The sequence below is a fragment of the Aegilops tauschii genome, chromosome 7, assembly GCF_002575655.3.
Source record: "Aegilops tauschii subsp. strangulata cultivar AL8/78 chromosome 7, Aet v6.0, whole genome shotgun sequence".
Classification (NCBI taxonomy): domain Eukaryota; kingdom Viridiplantae; phylum Streptophyta; class Magnoliopsida; order Poales; family Poaceae; genus Aegilops; species Aegilops tauschii.
The window spans coordinates 380870409-380898387 of NC_053041.3; the positions used below are offsets into that span (position 1 = coordinate 380870409).

A 27979-nucleotide genomic window follows, 5' to 3' on the forward strand; every position below is an offset into this window, starting at 1 on the left:
GGGAAGTTTCCCCGGCAGAACAGCTCCGCCGGAGCCCTAGATTGGTTCCGCCAAGGTTCCGCCTCGTGGCGGCGGAGTCTTGTCCCGAAAGCTTGCTTATGATTTTTCCTCGGACGAAAGACTTCATATAGTAGAAGATGGCCACCGAAGGGCCACCAGGGGGCCCACGAGGCAGGGGGCGCGCCCCCCACCCTCGTGCCCAGGGTGTGGGTCCCCTCTGGTATTTCTTCCGCTCAATATATTTTATTATTTCCAAAAATAACTTCCGTGGAGTTTCAGGACTTTTGGAGTTGTGCAGAATAGGTCTCTAATATTTGCTCCTTTTCCAGCCCAGAATTCCAGCTGCCGGCATTCTCCCTCCTTATGTAAACCTTGTAAAATAAGAGAAAATAGGCATAAGTATTGTGACATAATGTGTAATAACAGCCAATAATGCAATAAATATCGATATAAAAGCATGATGCAAAATGGACGTATCATTCAGCTGTCGAGTTGAACTGTTTGTATAAATTAAGAACGACTGCTTAATCTATGAATGAAATCTAAGCTTAATTACTGAATTTTAGTTGCAAAAATTAGATACTGCTAGTGATTTTTAGCTTCATACTTTGACAAATCGCAGTGTTACAAGGATTGACAAATCTTACCAAATTGTTTGTATGTGCTTGCACACGAGTCATCCAAAACAACCGTTTGCGTTGAAGGGATGCACAAATACTGCATTGCTCTCACTTTGCATACTGGTGTTCTATCTAAAACGTTTGCGATCAAGAGCTGCAGAAATCCTACTCGGCACATTTTCTCTTTGCTTCCTGGGGAAGCTGTCAGTTTGCATACGGGTGTTCTAAGTAAAACATTTGCTATGAGTGTTTTATATTTAAAAAGCGAATTAAACTGCGGCTTGGGCGCCATTAATGGAGAGGATGCGAGCAAGGCGGGCGGCCATGGAAGTCAAAGGGCTCGCTTCCCAGTGAGCCTGCGCAGCGTACAGCTCGCACGCTTCCCGGTGAGCCTGCGCATTGAGGACAGCTTGCACGCCTCTCGGTCAGCCTGCGCACCGGATGGCGCTCGCACGCCTCCCGTTCAGTCAATGTCAAGCAGCTGTCCGCACGACACCTCCTACAGCCATTAAAACCAAGACACATGGCGTCACGTGAAAGGTTAACAGAACGCACACGGTTTGAATTATACAAACGTTTGAGATATTATAGTGGCAGCTATTTTTTCAAAATGCCTTTGTTGGCTGTCATTATTCGAGTGCGCCTTCTCTCAAAGTGGACACAAAAAATACCACAGCATGTCGGGTGCCATTCCATGATAGCATGCCAAGTTTCATGAATTTCAGATGAGTTTTGGATTTACTAGAATTTAAAAACCAGGCATCTCAATGTTTTGCCGGCAATCAACGGTGCCCTGGTGTTTAAAATTCATTCCCATTTCTTGCATGGGACCTAAGCATGCACGCAAAGACACAGATTTGATTTTTCAACCAATTTATATGCACTGGAGCATGTGCATGTAGTTCAAATTTGAATTGTGCACATAAATGCATTGAAAACTCAGTTAATGCATACAAATGTCCAAACGAACCCCAAAAAATCAAAAAAAATTCACACAACACTCCTATTGTTCTATGTTGACACGAGAAAAAAATTGAAAGCAATAAGAGGCAATGGATATCGTTTCGTCCCCAAAGGTGGGACGTTCCCTACCGAAAACCATCATGCTTGTTGTGAGAAGCATATACCCAAACCTGCCCCAAACGGGACAAATTTTTTACCACGGCATGTTGATGCCGCTCCATGATAGCAATGCAAGTTTCATGAATTTCAGACGAGTTTTGGATTTACTAGAATTTAAAAACCAGGCATCTCAATGTTTTGCCGGCAATCAACGATGCCCTGGTGTTTGAAATTCATTCCCATTTCTTGCATGGGACCTAAGCATGCACCCAAGGAAACATATTTGATTTTTCAACCAATTTATATGCACTGGAGCATGTGCATGTAGTTCAAATTTGAATTATGCACATAAATGCATTGAAAACTCAGTTAATGCATAAAAATGTCCAAACGAACCCCGAAAAATCAAAAAAATTCACACAACACTCCTGTTGTTCTATGTTGACACGAGAAAAAAATTGAAAGCAATAAGAGGCAATGGATATCGTTTCTTCCCCAAAGGTGGGACGTTCCCTACCGAAAACCATCATGCTTGTTGTGAGAAGCTTTGGTTTGTGAGAAGCATATACCCAAACCTGCCCCAAATGGGAGAAAAAAAATTACCATGACATGTTGATGCCGCTCCATGATAGCACACCAAGTTTCATGGATCTCAGACGAGTTTTGGATTTACTAGAATTTAAGAATCAGGCATCTCAATGTTTTGCCGGCAATCAACGGTGCCCTGGTGTTTGAAATTCATTCCCATTTCTTGCATGGGACCTAAGCATGCACCCAAGGACACATGTTTAATTGTTCAACCAATTTATATGCACTGGAGCATGTGCATGTAGTTCAAATTTGAATTGTGCACATAAATGCATTGAAAACCCAGTTAATGCATAAAAATGTCCAAACGAACCCCGAAAAATCACAAAAAATCACACAACACTCTTGTTGTTCTATGTTGACACGAGAAAAAATTTGAAAGCAATAAGAGGCAATGGATATCGTTTCGTCCCCAAAGGTGGGACGTTCCCTACCGAAAACCATCATGCTTGTTGTGAGAAGCTCCGGTTTGTGAGAAGCATATACCCAAACCTGCCCCAAACGGGACAAAAGTTTTACCACGACATGTTGATGCCGCTCCATGATAGCATGCCAAGTTTCATGAATTTTAGACGAGTTTTGAATTTACTAGAATTTAAAAACCAGGCATCTCAATGTTTTGCCGGCAATCAACGGTGCCCTGGTGTTTGAAATTCATTCCCATTTCTTGCATGGGACCTAAGCATGCACCCAAGGAAACATATTTGATTTTTTAACCAATTTATATGCACTGGAGCATGTGCATGTAGTTCAAATTTGAATTATGCACATAAATGCATTGAAAACTCAGTTAATGCATAAAAATGTCCAAACGAACCCCGAAAAATCACAAGAATTCACACAACACTCCTGTTGTTCTATGTTGACACAAGAAAAAATTTGAAAGCAATAAGAGGCAATGGATATTGTTTCCTCCCCAAAGGTGGGACGTTCCCTACCGAAAACCATCATGCTTGTTGTGGGAAGCTCCGGTTTGTGAGAAGCATATACCCAAACCTGCCCCAAATGGGACAAAATATTACCACGGCATGTTGATGCCGCTCCATGATAGCATGCCAAGTTTCATGAATTTCAGACGAGTTTCGGATTTACTAGAACTTAAAAACCAGGCATCTCAATGTTTTGCCGGCAATCAACGGTGCCCTGGTGTTTAAAATTCATTCCCATTTATTGCATGGGACCTAAGCATGCACCCAAGGACACAGATTTGATTTTTCAACCAATTATATGCACTGGAGCATGTGCATGTTGTTCAAATTTGAATTATGCACATAAATGCATTGAAAACTCAGTTAATGCATAAAAATGTCCAAACGAACCCCGAAAAATCACAAAAATTCACACAACACTCCTGTTGTTCTATGTTCTATGTTGACACAAGAAAAAAAATTGAAAGCAATAAGAGGCAATGGATATCGTTTCGTCCACAAAGGTGGGACGTTCCCTACCGAAAACCATCATGCTTGTTGTGAGTAGCTCCGGTTTGTGAGAAGCATATACCCAAACCTACCCCAAATGGGACAAAAAGATTTACCACGGCATGTTGATGCCGCTCCATGATAGCATGCCAAGTTTCATGAATTTCAGACGAGTTTTGGATTTACTAGAATTTAAAAACCAGGCATCTCAATGTTTTGTCGGCAATCAACGGTGCCCTAGTGTTTGAAATTCATTCACATTTCTTGCATGGGACCTAAGCATGCACCCAAGGACACATATTTGATTTTTCAACCAATTTATATGCACTGGAGCATGTGCATGTAGTTCAAATTTGAATTGTGCACCTGAAATGTCTAGAAAACCAATTTAATGTATAAAATGTTCAAACGAACCTTGAATAATTCCAATTCTTTTACGACACACATATAGTTGCATGTTCACTCAAGATAAAAGGTCTAGCAATTCAAACACCGTCCATTGCCACTGTGACCCCATTATGTAATTCAAATCAAGATGAAAAATCAAGTAGATCGCACACAGTTTATTATCAGCAACCGTGTGAGATGCAGCACAAAATATCCTGGAGCACCATCGGTGTATAGTACGCCTATGGCTTACGCGAGAAGGTGCATCGGCTACAGTCCACAGCCGGCGTCTCAAGCACACTAGCTCGCTCCCCAAATATCATTTCACTGTTCAATCGTTGCCGGTGAAAGATGGACACGTGGACCAGCATCGTGAGGGCAACTTCAGTGGCCCACTCCGGCGAGATCGCGGCCGCAGCCGCCATGCGCGTGCTAATAAGGTGCATGAGCGCGGCCGCAATCTACGACCGGGCGGCAAAGGCAGCCCAAACGGCCGCTGTTGCTTCTCAGGTGGTGGCAGCAACATCTGCCTCGGGGATAGGAACTGGCGAGAGCGGCACAACAGCTGCCCGTTCCGCAGCGGCGGCCTTAGCCCTGATGGAGGCCGCCCACGACCATGTCGAGGCCGCCCACGCCCAGCTCCTGGCGGTCACCGCACAAATCGAACGAAACTTCTCCGACAACGGTCGGCAACCCACGGCCGAAGAGCTGGCAATCACCGAGAGCGTTCGAGCAGCCGTCCGTTCCTCCACCGCATACCTTGCAACGACGGAGCCCGTCCAAGCCCAGATCGCGTCCGCCCACGCCCAGCTTGTGGCGGCCTTTTCCAAAGAGATGGCGGACGCGGACGGCGCGATGCTTGCTGAGTATGGTGCGATGGATGCCAAGGAACCCCTTCCCCAGGAGACCGCCGGGTGCGAGCTGGACATGGAGGCGGCGGCGGAGATCGATGAGCACCAGCCGTAGTAGTACTCTTTGTTTTGTTTAATTAAGAGCGCCGGTCTTTAATTTGTTAGAGTAATGTTTAGGTCAGCTAGCTCTGTTTAATTGCTGAACTTGCTCGATTAAGAAGTGTGGGTGTGCTGTAGTCTCCTTTGTATACCCAAATTATGCAATGAAGTGGATGACCACTGTAACCATTGAAATTCGAACCAAAATTTTTGACGTTCAAACTCATCACACACGGGTTAAGCTATCTGAATCGTTTGTGATGTTCACATATCGTACACAGTTCTTAATAAGGGACCGTGTCTGATGACACTTTGCGCGCCAGTTTTTTGGCTGAAGCGATTCCAAATTTTTGGCTTCCGCGGAAATATCTACCTCCTCGCCCCTCCCCCTTACGAAAAGCCACATTTCCCCCCTTTCCGCCTTCCTTTCCAAGTTGAAACCTTCACTCCTTGCTTGCAGCGCCGCCGCCTCCTCGCCGGTGACCCTCCTTCACGCTAATCGGCCTCGTCTATCCAGGCAGGTAATCCACACCCGATCCCCATCTTCCTCCTCCTTCCACATCCCACATGCTCCGATCGCCGGCGCAAGCGCGACACCTTCCACCCAAATCACCGACCCCTCCACCAAATAAGCGCCGCCCTAAGCCATGGTGCACGCAGTATAGCCAGGATCTTAAGGAGCATTTGGCAGCGGAGAAGCAAATCGCGGCCGCATGTGCGGATGAGGTCACGATGACTGCCATTTGTGCCGACCCCTAGATCTTGGAGGAGCACCTTGCCATTTGCTAGCTACGCCGGTTAAGCATGCTCGTTTTACCCGTTGCGTGTGCTGCTCCTGCCTTTCCTTCACAAATTCTAGTGAATTGTGCTATCTAATTTTACCATGCAATCAGTTGCTCTAGTGTATATGTTCTATATGTCGTGCAGTGTGGTGCTCACTTATTAATTGTTTTATTAATTAGTTGTCGTCTTCAGTTAACTGTTTGGTTCAGTTCTACAAATGTGATGTTCAATTCTTCAGGCTGCAATTTTGTATTGTCTTCCATGTGAGAAATAAATCGAATTTATCTTTACAAAATACATGAGAAACGAATACAATTGCTATATTTCCAAGTTGTCAAGCATGCTTGGTTTGGTTATACATTGTGCAATGTGGTGCTCAGTTAACGTTTGCTTCATTTGTGTTGTGGTGTTTAGTTAACTGTTTGGTTCAATTCTGCAATGCGATGTTCAATAGTTGTGGGTGCATTCTGTTATTGTATACCATGTGAGTAATAAATTGAATTTGGCTGTAGTAAATACATGAGAAACAAATACAATTGCTACAATTGGATGTAGTTAACTATTTGGTTAACTGTCTGATCTTCTATTAGGACTATGTTATATTATGCAATGTGGTGCTCAGTTAATGTTTGGTTCATTTGTTGTGGTGTTTAGTTAATTGCTTGGTTCAATTCTGCAATGCGATGTCCAATTGCCGTGGGTAGAATTTTGTATTGTTGTGCATGTGAGGAATAAATCGAATTTCGCTGCACTTAATACATGAGAAACATATACAAGTGCTATATTTCCTAGTTCTTAATCATGCTTGGTTTGAGTAAATGGGTTTTCCGTGTGGCTTGAATTAATCTGATGAATCTGCAATGTGCTTATTTTTCATCAACATATTTTACTGATAGCATGCGAACCCTTACTTAACCTGATGACTAACTACCTTATATGTGTTGCAGGAAAACAATGGGAAGCACTGAGGTTTACAATCGAGGTTAGCACGTGCATGCTCCGTTCTCTAATAGCACATTATTGTGCAATTGCAGGAACCATTCTAATATTTTGGTTTTTAACAATTTGGTCTTGCACATGTAGGTCCTGCTGTTAGAGGTTTTGACCCACTGTTCGACCCTTTTTGCATATGAGGAAATGAGTTGTCCATGAATAACAATCAAATCAAGAAACTCAGAAAGATTGTTAGGATAAAGAAATTAGCGACAATAAATAACAAGATCTTTGTCTGCACAATGAAGAAGACATCAATTCACTACAAGATGGTACTAACTATTATACCTTGCCTTTTTTTATTCCTTGCCCCATTTTCAATATAGAGAAGATATTTATGCACATCCTTGTTTTCAGGCATTTCCAAAGGAGTTCACTGATGATTACCTCTCAAACCACCTCTATGGTCAGGAGGCGAGGGAGGTTTTCATACAACACCCACGGTTCAATATTGAAGTGTTCCTGAAAAGGACGAAGGACGGACGGTCAATCATCCACAGGCACTGGCCTAAAGTTGCAAAGACCTTAAACATGAATGAAGGCTCAATATTCGCCTTCCGCTTCAGCAGTTTTCCAGATGAGATGTATCTGTCTATATACCGTCTATGATGCTAATTTCGAAAGGTTCTACATGTTGCATGTGGAACTTGCTGCTGGTGCAGTTGTGTAATGGGGTAGCTGAGTGCTAAAGCTATATCATGTTGTACTCTGATGTATTTCAATTATGAAATTCTGCTTCCTTAATATGGAAATGAAATATATTGTGTGCTTAATATGAAATGTTAATTAGATTAATAAATGGATTATGAATAATCAGATAATTAGGCTGCTAATGGCGAATTAGCCTGCTAATTCGGTTTTGCTATTGCAAACGGTTGTTGAAAAAATACTGTGGGTGATGGCCACATGCAACGCACATAGTTTTTAGGAATAAACCGTGTTGGATCAATGAACAATCACACACGACTTTCTCTTGAAAACTGTTTGCGTTAGGCCACCTTGCGCAAACGTTTACCACGTAAAACTGTGTGTGATGGACAGCCTTTGCCACACAGTTTCTTCTACGGACCGTGTGTGATACATTCAATAACGCAAACGATTTAACGGGAAAAATTGTGTGTGATGTACCTATGAACGGAAACGTTTTCCTTGGAGCGACTGTGTGGGATGTACATACGAACGGAAACGTTTAGTAAGGACTGACTGTGTGGGATGTACTTGCGACCGGAAACAATTTCGTCGTATAATTGTATTTTTTAGCTCTACTGTACGTATTTCCGTATTTGAGCGCTCGCCGGTCGCACAGGACCTCATTTTGCCGAGCGTGTGTGCCATGAGGGCATATCCCCGACGGTTTCTGGGTCGTGTGGGAAGGACCCCCTATCGCCCACACTCACTTGGCGACGGTTTCAAATACCGTCTCGGAAAGGGGTTAAAAACCGTTTGTTTAGGACCGACGCGCAACAGTATTGGAGTCTAAGTAAACACAGGAACATAATAGTTTTTGATAACAAGACCAAGAACATGGAGTACTGCATTGCCTGCTTCAAGGTGCACTTTGATACCTTCATGAAGAAAGCCAAACCTAGCTTGAAAGAGGGAATGCAATCATGGCTAGATTACTTGTAGATCTTTATATTTCGATATTCACCGTGTACAACAATATGTAACTGTTCCACCAATATTAATGAAAATGGAGTAACAGTGGGGGTTTCCCCCAGTGTGTTTGCTAAAAAGGGGTGTTTGTTTCGTTTCTAGAATTAGATCTTCTCTTTGTTGCCAACATGACTTCTCTACCTTTACTTGATGACGTTTGTGAAATACATGAAATAAAAAACAATACATCCGGAGATAGATATTTCTAATTTTATCTTTGCTATACACGAAGGAGTTGGCACAGTGGTGGCGTTGGTGAACGCCACGCCAAGCAACGGTGATGGTGACCACAGGGAGGAGATCAAGAGCATCGACAACCTCTTTCAAGGTTCCTCCTCCTCGTTGCCACTACCAACAACAACAATGACGACCAGTTCATGAGGAATCTACTGGAGTGTTATGTCCTTCTTGTGAATATAACGCACTTGAGATCAAGAGAGGGGGTTAGGGAGACACACACACACACACAACGAGAGAGAGAGAGAGAGAGGGAGAGAGAGAGAGAAGATGTTGGAAATATGCCCTAGAGGCAATAATAAAGTATTGCTTTATTTTCTATGTTCATGATTAACGTTTATTTTTATGCTATAATTGAGAAATCTCAGTTGCATGTGTGGAAATATAAATCCCAAGCAGTTTCCTAGTTTCCCCTCTAAGACTAGCTCATGTGTTGCATTGTTAAAGTAACAAGAATATTGTCAACAACGAGAGCACATTGTTGGTTGTACAATAGTGTTGGATGAACCCAACTAATGATATACTACAAGATCCCATCGCAACTTTGTTATGAGTATTATCATGTCATGTGTTAACGTATACTCACATTCTTAGACCATGAGAATATCGTGTACCTTCATACCTGATGGTTACTTTGGGGTTGCCAAACGATAATCGTAAGTGAGTGATCATAATGGTAACTTTTAGGTACATAAAAAAAATATGTCAAGGGACTTTGCTTCCGGCATGGAGAGATACTTTCTAGGCCCACTTGGTATTACAGTAATAATCATCGTCTGGCTAAACAAGAGATGATATGGTCACGGGATACCGAAATACTGAAACGAGAGAAGAGAACAAAGGTGGTAACAAGGATAACTTGGTGTTGTGATCAAATAGTTCTTTTATAAGCCTTTCAAAAAAATATAGTTCTTTTACAAGGATAACGATAAAAGTCTCGCCTTTGATTTTGTTAAGTATTGCTAAGCAAAAGGAATTGTGTACACAAATATAAGGTTCGCTTGGGAAATATGTCCGTGCGTATGTGAGAATCAATATAGGTGTTTCGAGCCCGCTGTTGATTATTTGTTTAGTTAGTCATCCAAATCATCAGTTTAAAAATCAATCTGAACTCTATAAAGTTGAGTGTGTTTTCTGTAAATAAAAATTCTAAAAATGTGCCTAAGATTTATTTAAATAATCCGTCCAACTTAACATGAGAAAATAAATTGCCATACTAAATCCCAGGTCAACCAAAAGAGCACAAGTTTCTTTTCTTTTCATTCATTTGCGTGATTTTACATCTGGGCGGGAATTTTCACAAAATGCAGCGACATTCAGTCACCGACGCCCTTCCCTCCTCGCTAACCCTTTCGCCAGCTTTCCCATTTCCCACCTCTAAGAAATTATTAATCCCATTATACTACACGTAGGCACACGTGGACGACCGCGCGACGATGCATCCAATACTATATGTATGATACAACATGCGAAGAAATCAAGGCCGTCCGATTGAGAAACACGAACGGACGAACAGGCGCGTCGCGAGGTCAGTCAGTGGAGGCACGGCTCGGCGTCGGCCATCTCGACGCCGTTGACGCTGCCGTCGGCGCCTGGCCGTCCGGCCTTGTACTTGTACCACCTGGCGGCGAAGAGGTAGACGACGAGGTTGGCGAGGCAGACCCCCGCGAGGAGCCAGTAGAACTTGTAGAGCTCGCCCTTGTTGAGGTCGTCGGCGATCCACGGCCGGCGGTCACCCGTGATCTTGTGCACGACGGTGACGAGCGCCGAGCTGACGAAGAATCCGAGCGAGAGCGTGCTGAGGAAGAGCCCCGTGCTCATGGTCTTCATCCCCTTGGGGCACTCGCGCAGGAAGAAGTCGAGCTGGCCGATGTAGGTGAAGGCCTCGCCGGCGCCGACAAAAAAGAACTGCGGGATGAGCCAGAAGACCGTCATGGGCACGGGGGCGCCCGCTGGGACGGCGGAGTCCCGCGCCACGCGGAGGCGCTTGACCTCGACGAGAGCGGCGGAGGTCATGGCGAGGATGGAGAGCACGAGGCCGATGCCGATCCGCTGCAGCGGGGTGAGCCCGTGCGGGTTGCCGTTGAGGCGGCGGGATACGGGCACGACGATGCGGTCGTAGATGGGTACGGTGAGGAGGATGGAGCCGACGAAGAAGACGGTGAGGGAGCCCGCCGGGATCTGAAAGGAGGGGCCAATGTGGCGGTCCATGGTGGTGGCCTGCGACACCGAGAAGGTGGTCATCTGCGCGTACACCGTCCAGAACATGATGGTCGTCGCCCATATCGGAAGCATCCGCGCCACCGTCTTGACCTCCTCCACGTCCGTCAGCGTCGCGAGCTGCCACTTGGTCGGCTCGCCGGCGGGGTCCGAGTTGATCGCCGCATGGTCCAAGAAACTGCAAAAATAAGTTGAGGTCTATCAGAACAAGAACCAGTACTACTGTTATACTACGTTTTTCTCTAATTTTATAGTACAAAGAAAGAAACGGACAAAGATCACAGTGCAAATGAAATCAACTTGAATCGATTGAACCGTCTTTGTTTAAATTCAGCAATTTGAGAAGCTAACTCGAGCAGTTGTCTAGTGACAAGTTTCAGAAGCTAGTATCTTCAGAGTTACACATGGGACATGAGACATGAGACATGAGACATGGTAATAAACCACATAAAAGAAATATTGCTACTATTAGTTTCTTTGTTCTAGAGGAGCTTCAGCAACAAGTGCTGTTTCGTATCAAAAAAATAAAGTATTTCGGAAAAAATACGGTTGAGTTGCTGTTACTGGAGTATATTTTTTGACACAGAGACCATGCGACGTTCCTTTCACTTTTGGCCACTACAGCCTGTGATGCAACAAGTGCAAGCTAAAAGCAGTGGTCACAGGTACAAGATTCTGCAGTCGGATGGAGACACACACAAATCAAAAGCAACAAATCATCCTAGGCCGAGCATCTACCTACGGGTCCAAAGCCAAGAACAACCAAGTTCTTTGGAAGGGAATCGTCGACAGCTAAGTAGGAGTATTCAGAGTTTTATCTTCCTGACGCTAACTTGCTTTCATGAATGTATGTATCTGTATGGAACACACAGGGATTAAACAAGTACGTTTAGGTGACCGACAGCCAATTAGCATCACCAGGCACAAGACATGTTGTGTCCAGTTATTTAGGGAAGGAAACCTGTTGTGTTCATGTGATGCAGGTGATGATTATGCTGGCCCAGGTTTATGCTACCCCAGGTAGAACCTGGGCCAGCCTAATCATGTGATGATGATGATGATTATTTTAAACAAAAGAATCATGTCAGCACCATATATGGAGCTGAAATCATGGGCGGGAACTTGTCAAGAAACCATTTTCCCTGAAAAACCCTCCAAATAACCCTGTCCGTGTCAAGGTCGATCGGCACGGAAAAAATTATAAGCGTCCACCGGAAAAAGTTATAAGCGTCCACCTCCACACGTGAGACACAACACGCGGCTTTTTGCAAAGGAAGCGAACAGCGATGGACCGTTTGTTTGTTTATAATCAAATATGTCAATTAACAGTGCTCGAATGACGTCCCTCCCGTCCCTCGCGTCGCCCCTAGGGCGACTCAGGGGAGTCTAGGGTTTTCCCCCGCCACCTCCCGCCACCTCCCCCACCCCCCTCGCCGCCACCGGAGACGACCGCCGGGAAAGCCCGCGCGGCCGCCGGGGAAGGTGGCGACGGGGTCTTCGGCGCTTCTTCTTCACGGAGGCCATCGGATCCAGGGCGGCGGCCCCTGCTGGCGTGGCGTGCAGCGTGCATGAGGGTTCGGCCGTGAGGACGGCGAGCCGCAGGCGTGCCAGATCTGGAGGTATTGCCCCCTTCCCTTCCATGCATCCCTTCCTAGTCCCCGGTTTGGTTTGGATCTTGCCGGATCCACCTCCGGTGTGTTCTGGTGGAGCAGATCAGTGTCCGGGGGAAACCTTGGCCGCCTTGGCTGGCCGGCAGCGGCGACGCCGCTTTTGGCGCCGCTTTCCTCCTTGGGGGTGCTGCTGAGGGCACCATCTCTCCACTCCGACCCATGTCCGGGTGAAAGCCCAAGATCCGATGCGGATCGGGCGTCGGCGGTGCCCCGTGCACCGCAACCTTCCTGGAGGCGATGCCAAGGACATTGGGATCGGATGGAAGGGTCTGCAGGTGAGGGGTGGGGATGTGCTGCCTCCCTTTCGGTGGAGCGGTGTTTCTTTCTATATATTCTTGGCGGCGGCTCTTGGCGGCATGGAGCAGCGGAGGCTTGGCGTCAGATGTGTGGTGACGGACACGCGCAAGAGGTCGACGCTGTCTGGCGTCGTGGTGGCGTCGGCGGCAGCGAGACCGGGCAAGGCCGATGCAACAGTACAGCTCTGAAGATGGATATGTGGCAGGTGGCTGTGGCGGCCTCATACCCGGCAGGCGTCCTGGTTGAGGAGCACGCCAGACTGGTGGGTGCCCATACCCGGCAGGCGTCCTGGTTGGGACCTCAGGTCTTAGATGTTAGGTTTGGCTGCGAGGTCTGTTTGGTATTAAGCCCAGACCATCAGCGCCCCTTCATCAGTTAGATAGGAGTAGCGACAGAGGTTGCGAAGATGGTGGCTTTGGTCTTACTGTTGTACGACTTTGTAAGGTCTTGTGTTAATAATTAATAAATTGGCCGTATGCATCGTCCAGATACAGAGGCCGGGGTATTCCTCTTTTTCTAAAAAAACAGTGCTCGAATAGCAAGGGTTAATTAACGGTGTGATTAATGATTAACTAGGTGGTGGATCGGGTTAATTTCCCCATCATCCTCACCAACCTAGACAACCATTTGCCAAGAGAGGGCAACCACAATCAACACATGGCTTGAGTGCTTTTAGAGGGCTGGCTATGATGAAGTATGGTCCATGGGATTGGGATGATCTCCAGTGCTTTTCCGAGCGTGAACCGGAGAGATGTGGCGTGGATCCCAGCTTCCAAGCGAGCCATGGCAAAAAGGAAGGGCAGACGCATGTGAGCGAGAAAGGTTTGCCTAGATCTTCTTGTCCCCATCAGCTAGCACCACTGGGATGGCTAAGCAACGGGCAATTTTACTTTCCTTTCGCTGCTAGTAGAGTAGTACACACACGAGACACGACGTACCACTACTATTCTTCTTCTTGTGTTGTGTCTAGGGGTTTCTTCTCCTGTTGATGGGCCTTTTCGTTTTTCCACTGCCCCATTCACGCAAAGCTTTCGGTACGCACACGTCTCGGTCCTCTCCTCTGCACAAACACCCACCCGACCTAATAATTGAGGTGATTTCCGTCTAGCTCTCTCTACTGGCCTACCGTGGGCGTGGAGCATTAGCAAAAGGAGTTTCGGTCAAAACGTGTGTGTTTGATTTGATAACAACACCATAGAATATTTCAAGACTTGTGCAGGTCATGTATATGTGTGTGTAAAAGATGATGATACTTGTTTCAAAAAAGATTTAAAGACGATGATAGGTCTGAAGGAAGCTAACTCCATTTCGTTTCCAAGTGAAAAAGAGGTGTACCCTGGCGTTCTCCTAGCTTGTTTTGTCAGGCACAAAAGACTTGATTTCCGCTTGTCAGCGACCTATGATTTCTGTACAGTAGTCCTATATAGGAGAAGTGCCAGATTATGGGATGACAATGCAGAGCTGCTTTTGCTGATAAGTCCGTGGCAACTGAGACTAGCTTAACAGTTGGATTAATAATTCTCCACTGTTGGTGTTGCAGAAACCGTCGGTTGCAAAGAACGGAGTAGACTCGAAACACAAGGCCCATTTGGAATAGCCGTCCTCGGTTTCTTGGCCGTCTGCTAAATGCTGACTAGGTTTCCTACACAAAACCCTATAACTACTAGTCTCGTCAAATCAGGGCAAATCAGAGAGTTTTTGGCGTTGCCTACCGACCAAGCTCCAGAGCAGAGCCCCCGATACGATCCTCCTTCCCCACCGTATATGACCATATCTCCAGGAGCCTGCCTATCCCTATCTAGGAGTATCCAGTATGAGTCCAGTGCATGTACTGCGTCCCATCCGGCGTCTCTGAATCCGTAACGTAGCACATGACATGACACACCGCACTTGCAACACCTCTTGTATTCTTGCAGGGAGGAGGCTTGGGTGCGTGCAGGTGGTTCCACAGGACAGGACAGGACGTGGACCGATGGAGAGGAGAGGAAAGAGGGAGGGGACAGGGGCACGGTGTACCATCGCTATAGCTAGAATAGTGGCAATTATTGGTATTGGTACGCTGCGTGCCAAACTCGCCATTTGTCGCCTGCCAACCATGGTTATCCTCTCCTCACTCGCCCTAAACACACCAGTATGCAAGTGGATCGGGCCGGCGTGTCAGTGGGTCTCTTAGGGGTGAGAAAATGTAGTACTCCTACTAGCATTCGGCTGGCTACCCTAGCCTGGGCCTGGGCCTGGATGGGTCGTTTTCGTCCTAGATTCACCGTTGGCGCGTGGTACGCAAGGCCTAGTTGCGAGAAAATGACGAACGGATTTGGAGGGGACAGACTTGCGGTGCAAAAGCTGAATCTAACACCAACTCGCATTCCTTCCATTCCAAGTGAGTAGAGCTTAGAATTATCAACTTAATGATTAAGAGACACTAAATTGGCCAGCCTTATTCCTCTGCTCTTTCTACTTCAAAAAAAGTCTTACATTATGGAACGGAGGGAGTACACTACACTACCAGCTTCTTGTCCACTAGTAGCATGCTGCGGGCCAGTCAACAGTACCATATGTGGTCTCTATACTGGACTAGTATTTCTCACGACTTCTAAGGCGCCACGCATGCAACTTTGACCCATCTCATCCATGATTATCATAATAATCTACTCAAGTACTATGCTAGTACTGAAGTAGCAAATGAGTCAAGCAAGCAAGAGAGCGTGGCTTAATTCGTTAGCTTACCGGAACTGCTTGGTGTGCGGGATGCGCTCCTTGAGCTTGCTCTTCTTGGTCGAGGCCCCCTCGATGGCTGCCACCTTGCCCACGTCGATGTCGTAGAGCATGGAGGTGTCGGTGGGCAGCTGGACGCCGCGCTTGCGCCACGCGGCCACGACCACGGCCGCGATCTGGGTCAGCGGGCTCCCGGCCAGCTTCTTGAACCGGTACCTGCGGGTGCCGGCCAGGAACACCACGAGCCCGACGGCGATGGAGGCGGCGCAGGCGCCGTAGCCCCAGGGCCGGCCCAGGTTGTCCTGGACGTAGACGAGCACGGTGACGGCGAGGAGGGAGCCGAGGCTGATGAAGAAGAAGAACCAGTTGAAGAAGCGCATCATCTGCGACTTCTCGGTGCGGTCCGACTCATCGAACTGGTCCGACCCGAAGCCGGAGACGCTCGACTTGAGCCCGCCGGTGCCCAGAGCCGTCAGGTACAGCGCAAGGTACAGCACGCCCAGCTGGGCGCCCGACGCGCGGGAGCAAGTCCCTATCCCGCCGCCCTCCGCCGTGCACGCCGGCGGCCGCAGCCCCGGCGCCGCCGTTGAGATCGTCAGTATCGTCACGCCCTGCACGTATAGATGCTTCTTGATTACTATCTATCGCAACTTGTAAAACATTATTACTCTACTTAAGAGAGAGATAAAATTCTTCCTTGCAAAAAAAAGATAGTATGGGAAAAATTCAGATTTAATCTCATGCGAATTACTGATCTCCGAATTAAGAGGATGAAGGAGATTTTAAGTAGTAGTCCTAATCATCCACCGTGGCATACGGAGGACCATAGTCCCATACGCGACCTTGGAAGCATATGTTAGACCCATGAATGATGATTAAACAGTGTTGGTTTGGTGGCCGTTCTTTTCACAGCAGTATCGAGTTAATACGTGTGCTCCACTTGTTAAAAAAACAGATTTAAAAGAACTAATTACAGATTGATATTTCTCTTCTTTTGGTTTTGAAGAGTAACTAACAACCTACCACCAAAAGAACGGGATCTTTTATTTAGGAAAAAAAAAAGGGGTCAAGCAGTTAAAACTTGCACGGCGAGGGACGGCAAAGCAGGCAAGCAGCAAAGTCAAAAGGAGGGGGGTACTCACGGATGCCTGGATGGCGGTGAAGATGGCGATGGTGAGGTAGCGGCCGAGGAAGGAGTCCGCGACGAAGCCGCCGAGGAGGCAGAGCATGAAGGAGGTGCCCATGAAGTTTGTGACGACGTTGGCCGCCTCGGCGTTGCCGACGTGCATCGTGGCCGTGAGGTACGTGACCAGGTTGACCGCGATCCCCAGCGTGGTGAGCCTCTCGTTGAGCTCTGCCACCAGGATCATGGCGGCGGCGCCCCAGCGGCCGGTGGTGGACCGGGCGGCGGGGCGGCCGCGGTAGTCCCACGCGTCGCCGAGGACCTCGGCCTGCGCCGCCGCATTGGTCTGGGGGAGAAGGCCTACCATACTTCCCGGCCGGCGGGGAGGATCTGTGGTGCGGGGGCGGCGGGGGGCTACCGTTGGCCGGTGTGTATGTATGGGGGTGTGTGTGGCGGGTTGGAGGTGGCGGGCGCGGTATTTATACCCGCGAGCGCGGCAACGGCGAGGGTATTCTGGGCAGAATCTCGTGCTTCGCCTTTTGGGGAAGAAGAAAGAGATGATTTTATTAGGCTGGGGACTCTCCTCTGGACGAGGGTGATTATATTATATGCAATAATAAGAATGATCTAATCTAAATTATCTGCGGTGAGATAAGGGCGGTTGCGGCTCCTTCCCTTCCCTTCGCTTCCCTGGGAGGATAAGGGAAGGGCAATTGGTTTGGTTTTGTTGGGGTTGTGGGGGTACGTGGACGGTTGATATCGCTGGGTGGCAACCGGCCGCCGGCTTCTCCACACTGCACGGCCATGCCTATCGCCTATCGCAGTCGCAGCGCGCGCACACGTCCGCCGGTCGCGTAAGGGTAGTAGAAGTAAGTAATCAAATTGCCATAAAGAAATAGAGGATTAGGCGCGCTTTGCTGCGCCGTTTTAAAATATAAGAGCATCTATAGTCGAACTTGGTAAATCAGACCCCTTAAACGCCCGTGTACGTGACCGGGCGCGTCCGTGGATAGCGACCGGTCACGCCTTAGATATTTGATTCTACAACTGGATATCTCACATTAGAAACCTCGAATCCATATTATTACATGCAACATGAAACCTAATCTATGCGGAGCTCGCTCGGTTCCGCCGTGCCCATGTCCGCGGCCGGCTAGTCCAGTCACCCGCAAGGTAGAGTAGGGCATGGGACACGAGCCGGCTCACGGGACTCAAGGTGACGCCGTCTCCCATGCCCTACTCTTCCTCGTCGGTGCCCGTAACCCAAACGGTGCCGGTGGACGTCAGATCGACGATGGATCCGTCTTGGGATGAGTCGACGACATCCACCACGACGGGGTTGCGGTGCCTAGACTGGTGCACCATACGGGGTGCCGAACAATGCGACTCCGCCTTGCCGACGTCCACCGCCACGAGGGTTGTCGTCGCCTCCCGCACCCGCTGCCTCACACGGTGGGCACGCTGAGCCATGTTTGCGTCGGACGATGACCATGGTGCGCCCATGGCCTCGACGCGCCAACGGAGGGGTCGCGCGTCCACCAATGTTACTGTTACATGCTATACAAACGGTTTTACCCCCTTTCCGTGACGAAGTTTTAAACCGTCGCCTTGCCTATGTGTGCGATAGGGGGTTCTTCTCACACGACTCAGAAACCGTCGGCGATAGACGAGCGACTACTGACGATTTCCATACAATAAACGTATGAGAAGTTGCGGCCTATCCGAAACGTTAAGCCTCGACGTTACGTTTCTGATCCGAGAGATATCTGAAACAATTACGTGGCTATACTCGTGTGGAAAAGGTGAATATCACAAACTTTTAATCTACCGATGTGTTTGCAATAGGTATGTTATCGCACAGTTAAAAACTAAAATGTCTATGTTGCCTCTATTTTCGCCAACGTGTCCATTTCATAACCGTGTGCGATAGGTATTCCTATCACACACGCGCTCCATATATGCACCAATTTTTTTTGTGCAATTGCAGTTTAGTTTCTATTATTTTACATCATTTATAGGCAACAAGTAAATGATAGAAGCTAAACTGCAATTGCAATAGAAGCTAAACTGCAATTGCACAAGTGATGTAAAATACTACTCCATCTGTTCCTAAATACAAGTCTTTTTTTTAGATTTCAATATGAAGTACAAATGGATGTATATAGACATAGTTTAGAATGTAGATTAACTCATTTTGCTCTGTATATGGTCTATATTGGAATATCTAAGAAGACTTATATTTAGGAACGGAGGGAGTATAAGACATGTGATGCGGCTAACCTCGACGGAAAACAACAACATCGCCCATTGTGGCCCTGCGTAAGTACATGGAAAGGCAGTGGTAATTACAACAAGGTTAACATCCACCAAAAATAGCAAATGGGAATAAAACGAAAACATTAGTAGTGATATCTTTATTGCGAAGAGTAGCACGGTAGCACAAGGACGAATTAAAAAGGGATAGAACTGTTTACTACAACAACAACCTAAGTCAAGTATTGTAAGTTTGTACTTGAACATCATATAGTATGTAGTACTGAAATAAACAATGCACCTTTAACTACAGACAGCCTAGTATAGGCATTGAAACTGGTACTGATAAAATTGAAATTGACAGAGTTAAATATCGCAAGGCAAGTGCTGCTAGAGTAGAGAATGGCCCAGTTGTCTATAAAAAGCTAGGGAAAATAGCTAAGACGGGTTAGGCGTGTTAACTACAACATGCATAATACATCAACCATACAAAACATAGCCATTGCAACTGTTATTGGTAAGATGGAACTGGTAAGTTCATACTTGGTAAATCTTGAGGGGTAGTTGCTGGGGCACTTCAGCTAGGCCAGAACCCGCCCAAGTCGGCGGCGGCGGAGGCGAGGTGTTCCTCCGGGTCGAAGCGTGGATCAATGCTGCTAACATGTGTAACTACAAAAAGCAAGTAAATGTTACAAGACAAACTGCAATTGCACAAATGATGTAAAATACTATAAGACATGAGATGCAGCTAACCTTGACAGCAAACAACAACATTGCCCATTGTGGCCCTGCGTAAGTACATGAAAAGCATGTTAACCACAACAGGATTAACATCCACCAAAAATAAGAAATGGAATAAAACGACAACATCTTTAGTGATATCTTCGTTGTGAAGAGTAGCACGGTAGCAAAGAAACGGATTAAAAAATGAATAGGACTGTTTACTATAACAGGCTTAATAGCAAGCTAAGTCAAGTATCGTAAGTTTGTAGTTGGTATTGGTGAAATTGAGCTGGACAATTCATACTTGAACATCACACAGTATGCAATATTGAAATAAACAAGACACGTTTAACTACATACAACCTAGTATGGACATTAAAACTGGTACTGATAAAATTGAAATTGATAGAGTTAAACATCGCAAGGCAAGTGCTGCTAGAGCAGAGAATGACCCAGTTGCCTATAAAAAGGTAGAGAAAATAGCTAAGATGGGTTACGCATTTTTACTACAACATGCTTAATACATCAACCGTACAAAACATAGCCATTGCAATTGGTATTGGTAAGATTGAACTGGCCAGTTCATACCTGGTAAATCCTAAGGGGTAGTTGCTGGGGCATTTCATCTCGGCCAGATCCCGCCCCAAGTTGACGGCGGCGGAGGCGAGGTGTTCCTCCGGTTCGAAGCATGGATCTCGGCCAGAGCCCGCCCCAAGAAGCAAGTAAATGTTACAAGCTAAACCGAAATTGCACAAATGATGTAAAATACTATAAGACATGGGATGCAGCTAACCTCGACGACAAACAAAAACATTGCCCATTGCGGACTTGCGTAAGTACATGGAAAGACACGTTAACTACTACAGGGTTAACAACCACCACAAATAGCAAATGGAAATGAAATGACAACATCTCTAATGATATCTTCATTGCGAAGAGTAGCACGGTAGCAAAGGGAAAGATTAAAAAATGGATAGAACTATTAATTACAATAGGCTTAACAGCAACCTAAGTCATGTATTGTAAGTTTGTAGCTGGTATTGGTGAAAATGAGCTGGACAACTCATACTTGAACATCACACAGTGTGTAGTACTGAAATAAACAAGGCATGTTTAACTATAGACAACCTACTATAGCTATTGAAACTGGTACTGGTAAATTGAAATTGACAGAGTTAAACATCGCAAGGCAAGTGCTGCTAGAGCAGAGAATGACCCAGTTGTCTATAAAAAAAGTAGGAAAAATAGCTAAGACAAGTTAGGCGTGTTTAATGCTTAATGCATCAACCGTATAAAATATAGCCATTGCAACTGGTATTGGTAAGATTGAACTGATCAGTTCATACTTGGTAAATCCTGAGGGGTAGTTGCTGGTGAAGGAAATATGCCCTAGAGGCAATAATAAAGTTGTTATTTTATATTTCCTTATTCATGATAAAGGTTTATTATTCATGCTATAATTGTATTGATCGGAAACTTCAATACATGTGTGAATACATAAACAAATACCGTGTCCCTAGTAAGCCTCTACTAGACTAGCTCGTTGATCAAAGATGGTTAAGGTTTCCTAACCATGGACATGAGTTGTCATTTGATAACGGGATCACATCATTAGGAGAATATTGTGATGGACAAGACACATCCGTTAGCTTAGCATAATGATCGTTCAGTTTATTGCTATCGCTTTCTTCATGTCAAATACATATTCCTTCGACTATGAGATTATGCAACTCCCGGATACCGGAGGAATACCTTGTGTACTGTTAAACGTCACAACATAACTGGGTGATCATAAAGATGCTCTACAGGTATCTCCGAAGGTGTTTGTTGAGTTGGCATAGATCAAGATTAAGATTTGTCACTCCGAGTATCGGAGAGGTATCTCTGGGCCCTCTCGGTAATGCACATCATAAGCTTGCAAGCAACCGACTAAGGAGTTAGTCACGAGGTGATGTATTACGGAATGAGTAAAGAGACTTGCCGGTAACGAGATTGAACTAGGTATGAAGATACCGACGATCGAATCTCGGACAAGTAACATACCGGTGCGAGAGGGAAGATCTTCGTAGAATATGTAGGAACCAATATGAGCATCCAGGTTCCGCTATTGGTTATTGACCGGAGAAGTGTCTCGGTCATGTCTACATCTCTCGAACCCGTAGGGTCCGCACGCTTAACATTTGATGACAATTTTGTATTATATGAGTTATGTGATTTGGTGACCGAATGTTGATCGGAGTCCCGGATGAGATCACGGACTTGACGAGGAGTCTCGAAATGGTCGAGAGGTAAATATTGATATATAGGACAATAGTATTCGGACACCGGAAGTGTTCCGGAGGGTACTGGGTACATATCGGATCACTAGAAGGGGTTCCGGGCACCCCCCGGCAAAGATATGGGCCTAATAGGACAAGAGGGAAAACGTAGCAGCCAGCAAGGGCTGCTGCGCCCCCATATGGTCTGCACCAGAGGAGAAAGGAAAGAGGGGAAGAGAGAAGGAAGGGGAGGGATTCGGCCTCCCCCTTCCTTCCCTCCTCCATCCTCTTTCCTTCCCCCTCCGGTGAAAAAGGAAAGGGGGGCCGAATTGGGGAGAACACCAAGTAGGATTCGGCCTACTTGGGGCGCCCACCTTTGCTGCTCCCTCTCCCTCCCACCTATATATATGTGGGAGGGGGCACCTAGCACACAACAGACAATTGCCTAGCCGTGTGCGGCGTCCCCCTCCATCGTTTACACCCTGGTCATATTTTCGTAGTGCTTAGGCGAAGCCCTACGGAGATCACTTCACCATCACCGTCACCATGCCATCGTGCTGCCGGAACTCATCTACTACCTCGCCATCTTGCTGGATCAAGAAGGCAGAGGACATCACCGAGCTAAACGTGTGCAGAACGCGGAGGTGCCGTACGTTCGGTACTTGATCGGTTGGAGCGCGAAGAAGTTCGACTTCATCAACCGCGTTGTTAAACGCTTCGCTTACGGTCTATGAGGGTACATAGACACACTCCCCCCCTCGTTGCTATGCATCTCCATGGATAGATCATTGTGTGTGCGTAGATTTTTTTTTGTTTTCCATGCAACGTTTCCCAATAGTGGCATCCGAGCCAGGTCTATGCGTAGATGATATGCACGAGTGGAACACAAAGAGTTGTGGGCGGTGATAGTCATACTGCTTACCGCCAACATCTTATTTTGATTTGGCGGTATTGTGGGATGAAGCGGCCCGGACCAACCTTACATGTCCACGCACATGAGACCGCTTCCACCGACAGACATGCAGCTAGTTTTGCATAAAGGTGGCTGGCGGGTGTGTGTTTCTCCAACTTTAGTTGAATCAAATTTGACTACAGTTGGTCCTTGAAGAAGGTTAAAATAGCAAACTTGACGAAACACCGTTGTGGTTCGATGCGTAGGTAAGAACGGTTCTTGCTAGAAGCCCGTAGCAGCCACGTAAAACTTGCAACAACAAAGTAGAGGACGTATAACTTGTTTTTGCAGGGCATGTTGTGATGTGATATGGTCAAGACATGATGATATACGTTTTTGTATGAGATGATCATGTTTTGTAAAAGTTATCGGCAACCGGCAGGAGCCTTCTGGTTGTCTCTTTATTGTATGAAATGCAAACGCCATGTAATTGCTTTACTTTATCACTATGCGTTAGCTATAGTTGTAGAAGCAATAGTTGGTGAGACGACCACGACGCTATGATGGAGATCAAGGTATCGAGCCGGTGACGATGGAGATCATGACGATGCTTTGAAGATGGAGATCAAAAGCACAAGATGATGATGGCCATATCATGTCACATATTTTTGATTGCATGTGATGTTTATCTTTTATGCATCTTATTTTGCTTAGTACGGCGGTAGCATTATAAGATGATCCCTTAACTAAAATTTCAAGGTATAAGTGTTCTCCCTGAGTATGCACCGTTGCGACAGTTCGTCGTGTTGAGACACCACATGATGATCGGGCTTGATAGACTCTGCGTTCACATACAACGGGTGCAAGACAATTTTTCACATGCGGAATACTCGTGTTAAACTTGACGAGCCTGGCATGTACAGACATTGCCTCGGAACACGGAGACCGTAAGGTCGAACGTGAATCATATAGTAGATATGATCAACATAGAGATGTTCACCATTGATGACTACTCCATCTCACATGGTGATCGGACATGGTTTAGTTGATTTGGATCACGTATCATTTAGATGACTTGAGGGATGTCTATCTAAGTGGGAGTTCTTAAGTAATTTGATTAATTAAACTTAATTTATCATGAACTTAGTCCTGATAGTATTTGCATATCTATGTTGTAGATCAATAGCTCGCGATGTAGCTCCCCGTTTATTTTTGATATGTTCCTAGAGAAAAATAAGTTGAAAGATGATAGTAGCAATGAAGCGGACTGGGTCCGTGATTTGAGGATTATCCTCATTGCTGCACAGAAAAATTATTTCCTTGATGCACCGATAGGTGACAAACCTATTGCAGGAGCAGATGCAGACGTTATGAACGTTTGGCAAGCTCGGTATGATGAATACTTGATAGTTTAGTGCGCCATGCTTTACGTCTTAGAATCGAGACTTCAAAAACGTTTTGAACGCCACAGAGCATATGAGGCGTTCCAAGAGTTGAAGTTGGTATTTCAGACTCATGCCCGAGTCGAGAGGTATGAGACCTTTGACAAGTACTTTGCCTACAGAGATGGAGGAGAATAGCTCAGCCAGTGAGCATGTGCTCAGAATGTCTGGGTACTACAATCGCCTGAATCAAGTGGGAGTTAATCTTCCAGATAAGATAGTGATTGACAGAATTGTCTAGTCACTATCACCAAGCTACTAGAACTTCATGATGAACTATAATATAGAAGGGATGACGAAAATGATTCCCGAGCTCTTCGCAATGACGAAATCAGCGAAGGTAGAAATCAAGAAAGAGCATTAAGTGTTGATGGCTAACAAAACCACTAGTTTCAAGAAAAAGGGCAAGGGAAAGAAAGGGAACTTCAAGAACAATGGCAAGCAAGTTGCCACTCCCGTGAAGAAGCCCAAAGCTGGACCTAAGCCTGAAACTGAGTGCTTCTACTGTAAAGGGAATTGTCACTCGAAGCGGAACTGCCCCAAATACTTGGTGGATAAGAAGGATGGCAAAGTGAACAAAGGTATATTTGATATACATGTTATTGATGTGTACTTTACTAGTGTTCATAGTAGCCCATGGGTATTTGACACCGGTTCAGTTGCTAAGATTAGTAACTCGAAACAGGAGTTGCAAAATGAACAGAGACTAGTTAAGGGCAAGGTGACGATGTGTGTTTTAAGTGATTCCAAGGTTGATAAGGTCACCATCGCATACTCCCTCTACCTTCGGGATTAGTGTTGAACCTAAATAAATGTTATTTGGTGTTTGCATTGAGCATGAATATGATTGGATCATGTTTATTGCAATACGGTTATTCATTTAAATAAGAGAATAATTGTTGTTCTATTTACATGAATAAAACCTTCTATGGTCATACACCCAATGTAATGGTTTATTTAATCTCGATCGCAGTAATACACATATTCATAATATTGATGCCAAAAGATGCAAAGTTGATAATGATAGTGCAACATACTTGTGGCACTGCCGTTTTGGTCTTATTGGTGTAAAACGCATGAAGAAACTCCATGCAGATGGACTTTTGGAATCACTTGATTATGAATCATTTGATACTTGTGAACCATGCCTCATGGGCAAGATGACTAAAACTCCGTTCTCCGGAACAATGGAGCGAGCTGATGACTTAATACATATCGATGTATGCGGTCCGATGAGTGTTGAGGCACGCGGCGAGTATCGTTATTTTCTGACCTTCACAGATGATTTGAGCAGATATGGGTACATCTACTTAATGAAACACAAGTCTGAAACATTTGAAAAGTTCAAAGAATTTCAGAGTGAAGTGGAGAATCATCGTAACAAGAAAATAAAGTTTCTACGATATGATCGCGGAGGCGAATATTTGAGTTACGAGTTTGGCCTTCATTTAAAACAATGTGGAATAGTTTCGCAACTCACGCCACCTGGAACACCACAGCGTAATGGTGTGTCTGAATGTCGTAACCGTACTTTATTGGATATGGTGTGTTCTATGATGTCTCTTACCGACTTACCACTATTGTTTTGGGGTTATGCATTAGAGACAGTTGCATTCACATTAAATAGGGCATCGTCTAAATCCGTTGAGAAGACACCGTATGAACTGTGGTTTGGCAAGAAACCTAAGCTGCCTTTTTCTTAAAGTTTGGGGATGCGATGCTTATGTCAAAAGGCTTCATCCAGATAAGCTAAAACCTAAGTCGAAGAAGTGCGTCTTCATAGGATACCCGAAAGAAACTATTGGGTACATAAAAGCACAAGTGCTCCCTGGGTGGTTTTGGTAATTAATGTCAACATATCTCTTGTTGGAATAATGTTTTTATCTAGTATATTTCAGACAAGTTCAACAGATGGAGTGGCGTGGACAAGAGGATATGGAACCCCTTCAAGATGCTAAGGATAAAGGATTGGCTCAAGCTCAAAGGCTCTAGACTCTACATTTTACTTTTAGTGATCCAAGATCACATTGAGTCCATAGGAAAGCCAATACTATTAAAAGGGGATGAGGTGTTGCTTAATGGCTTACTTGCTCAAAGTGCTTAGTGAGATGCTCCAAAACCCTCAACCACTTTCTCATATCCACATATGTCCCAAACCAAAAGTCAAACTCGGCCCTACCAAAACTTTCTATCCGGCGCCACCGAGTTCACTTGACATAGCCACTGCCAGAAACCCTAATCAATTTGGTCTCACTGATGGGATCCCGGTCTCACCGAGACGGGCTTGCAAACTCTCTGGTTCTTGTTGCAATAAATTCGGTCCTACCGAGTTTTGTAATCGGTCCCACCGAGTTTGCCTGACCAACTCTCTGGTTAGCTTATTACCAAAATCAGCCCCACCGAGTTTGTGTAATCCGTCAAACCGGGATGAGGTTTTACCCTAACCCTAGCACATCGGTCCCACCGAGTTGATCAGATTGGTCCCACCGAAATGCCTGATGGTCACATTATGAACTAAATCGGTCCGATCGAGTTTTGTGATTCGGTCCCACCGAGTTTGGTGATTTGTGTGTAACGGTTAGATTTTGTGTGGAGGCAATTTATACCCCTCCATCCACTCTTCATTCATGGAGAGAGCCATCAGAACATGCCTACACTTCCAGCATACATTTTCTGAGAGAGAACCACCTACTCATGTGTTGAGGTCAAGAAATTCCATCCCAACCATATGAATCTTGATCTCTAGCCTTCTCCAAGTTGCTTTCCACTCAAATCATCTTTCCACCAAATCCAAATCTGTGAGAGAGAGTTGAGTGTTGGGGAGACTATCATTTGAAGCACAAGAGCAAGGAGTTCATCATCAACACACCATCTATTACCTTTTGGAGAGTGGTGTCTCCTAGATTGGTTAGGTGTCACTTGGGAGCCTCCGTCAAGATTGTGGAGTTGAACCAAGGAGTTTGTACGGGCAAGGAGATCGCCTACTTCGTGAAGATCTACCCTAGTGAGGCAAGTCCTTCATGGGCGGTGGCCATGGTGGGATAGACAAGGTTGCTTCTTCGTGGACCCTTCGTGGGTGGAGCCCTCCGTGGACTCGCGCAACCGTTACCCTTCGTGGGTTGAAGTCTCCATCAACGTGGATGTACGATAGCACCACCTATCGGAATCACGCCAAAAATCTCCGTGTCTCCAGTTGCGTTTGCACATTCCAATCCCATCCCTTTACATTCTTGCAAATTGCATGCTTTACTTTCCGCTGCTCATATACTCTTGTCATGCTTGCTTGATATGTATTATGAATGTTTAAACTTGTGCTAAAAATCCACCTCAACTTGAAGTAATTAAAAACTGCAACTTTTCTTGCTAAGAGTGTATTCACCCCCCTCTAGACACCTCTTCTTGATCCTTTCAATTGGTATCAGAGTGTTGGTCTCCATTGCTTTGGTTTAAACACCTTTGGAGGAAGATGGATGAGTCTACGTTGGGGAGTCTTAGACATAGAGTGCCTATACTTGATGGAGAGTACTTTCATGAGTGGAAAAATGAGATGCTTGAGATTTTCAATGAATATCACTTGAACAAGTACATTACTAGTCCTTGCATTCCCCCTAGTGATCCTTTGCATCCTTCTCCCGATGAGGATCTTGACATGATTCACAATCTTAGAACTATCAATCTTATTGTTAGAGGAT

The 27979-nt window shown here is 45.8% G+C and overlaps 1 protein-coding gene across 1 annotated transcript; it reads right to left on the bottom strand.

Moving 5' to 3' along the window:
* Positions 1-9931: 9931 nt before the first annotated feature.
* LOC109771741 (protein NRT1/ PTR FAMILY 6.3) lies at positions 9932-17251 on the bottom strand. Its single transcript, XM_020330440.4, has 3 exons — positions 16739-17251; positions 15609-16207; positions 9932-11092 (listed from the first exon to the last, which is right to left on the bottom strand). The coding sequence occupies exons 1-3, from the start codon at positions 17084-17086 to the stop codon at positions 10228-10230; spliced, it is 1812 nt and encodes a 603-aa protein (XP_020186029.1). The 5' UTR covers positions 17087-17251; the 3' UTR covers positions 9932-10227.
* Between the last annotated feature and the right edge of the window lie 10728 nt (positions 17252-27979).

Excerpts from the sequence above, each read along its gene's own strand:
- LOC109771741 (XM_020330440.4), bottom strand. The coding sequence starts at position 17,086 with ATGGTAGGCCTTCTCCCCCAGACCAATGCGGCGGCGCAGGCCGAGGTC. Across the intron at positions 16,208-16,738 it reads TCACCGCCATCCAGGCATCC|GGCGTGACGATACTGACGAT; the intron begins GTGAGTACCCCC and ends CTATACGTGCAG. Across the intron at positions 11,093-15,608 it reads CCGCACACCAAGCAGTTCCG|TTTCTTGGACCATGCGGCGA; the intron begins GTAAGCTAACGA and ends TTATTTTTGCAG.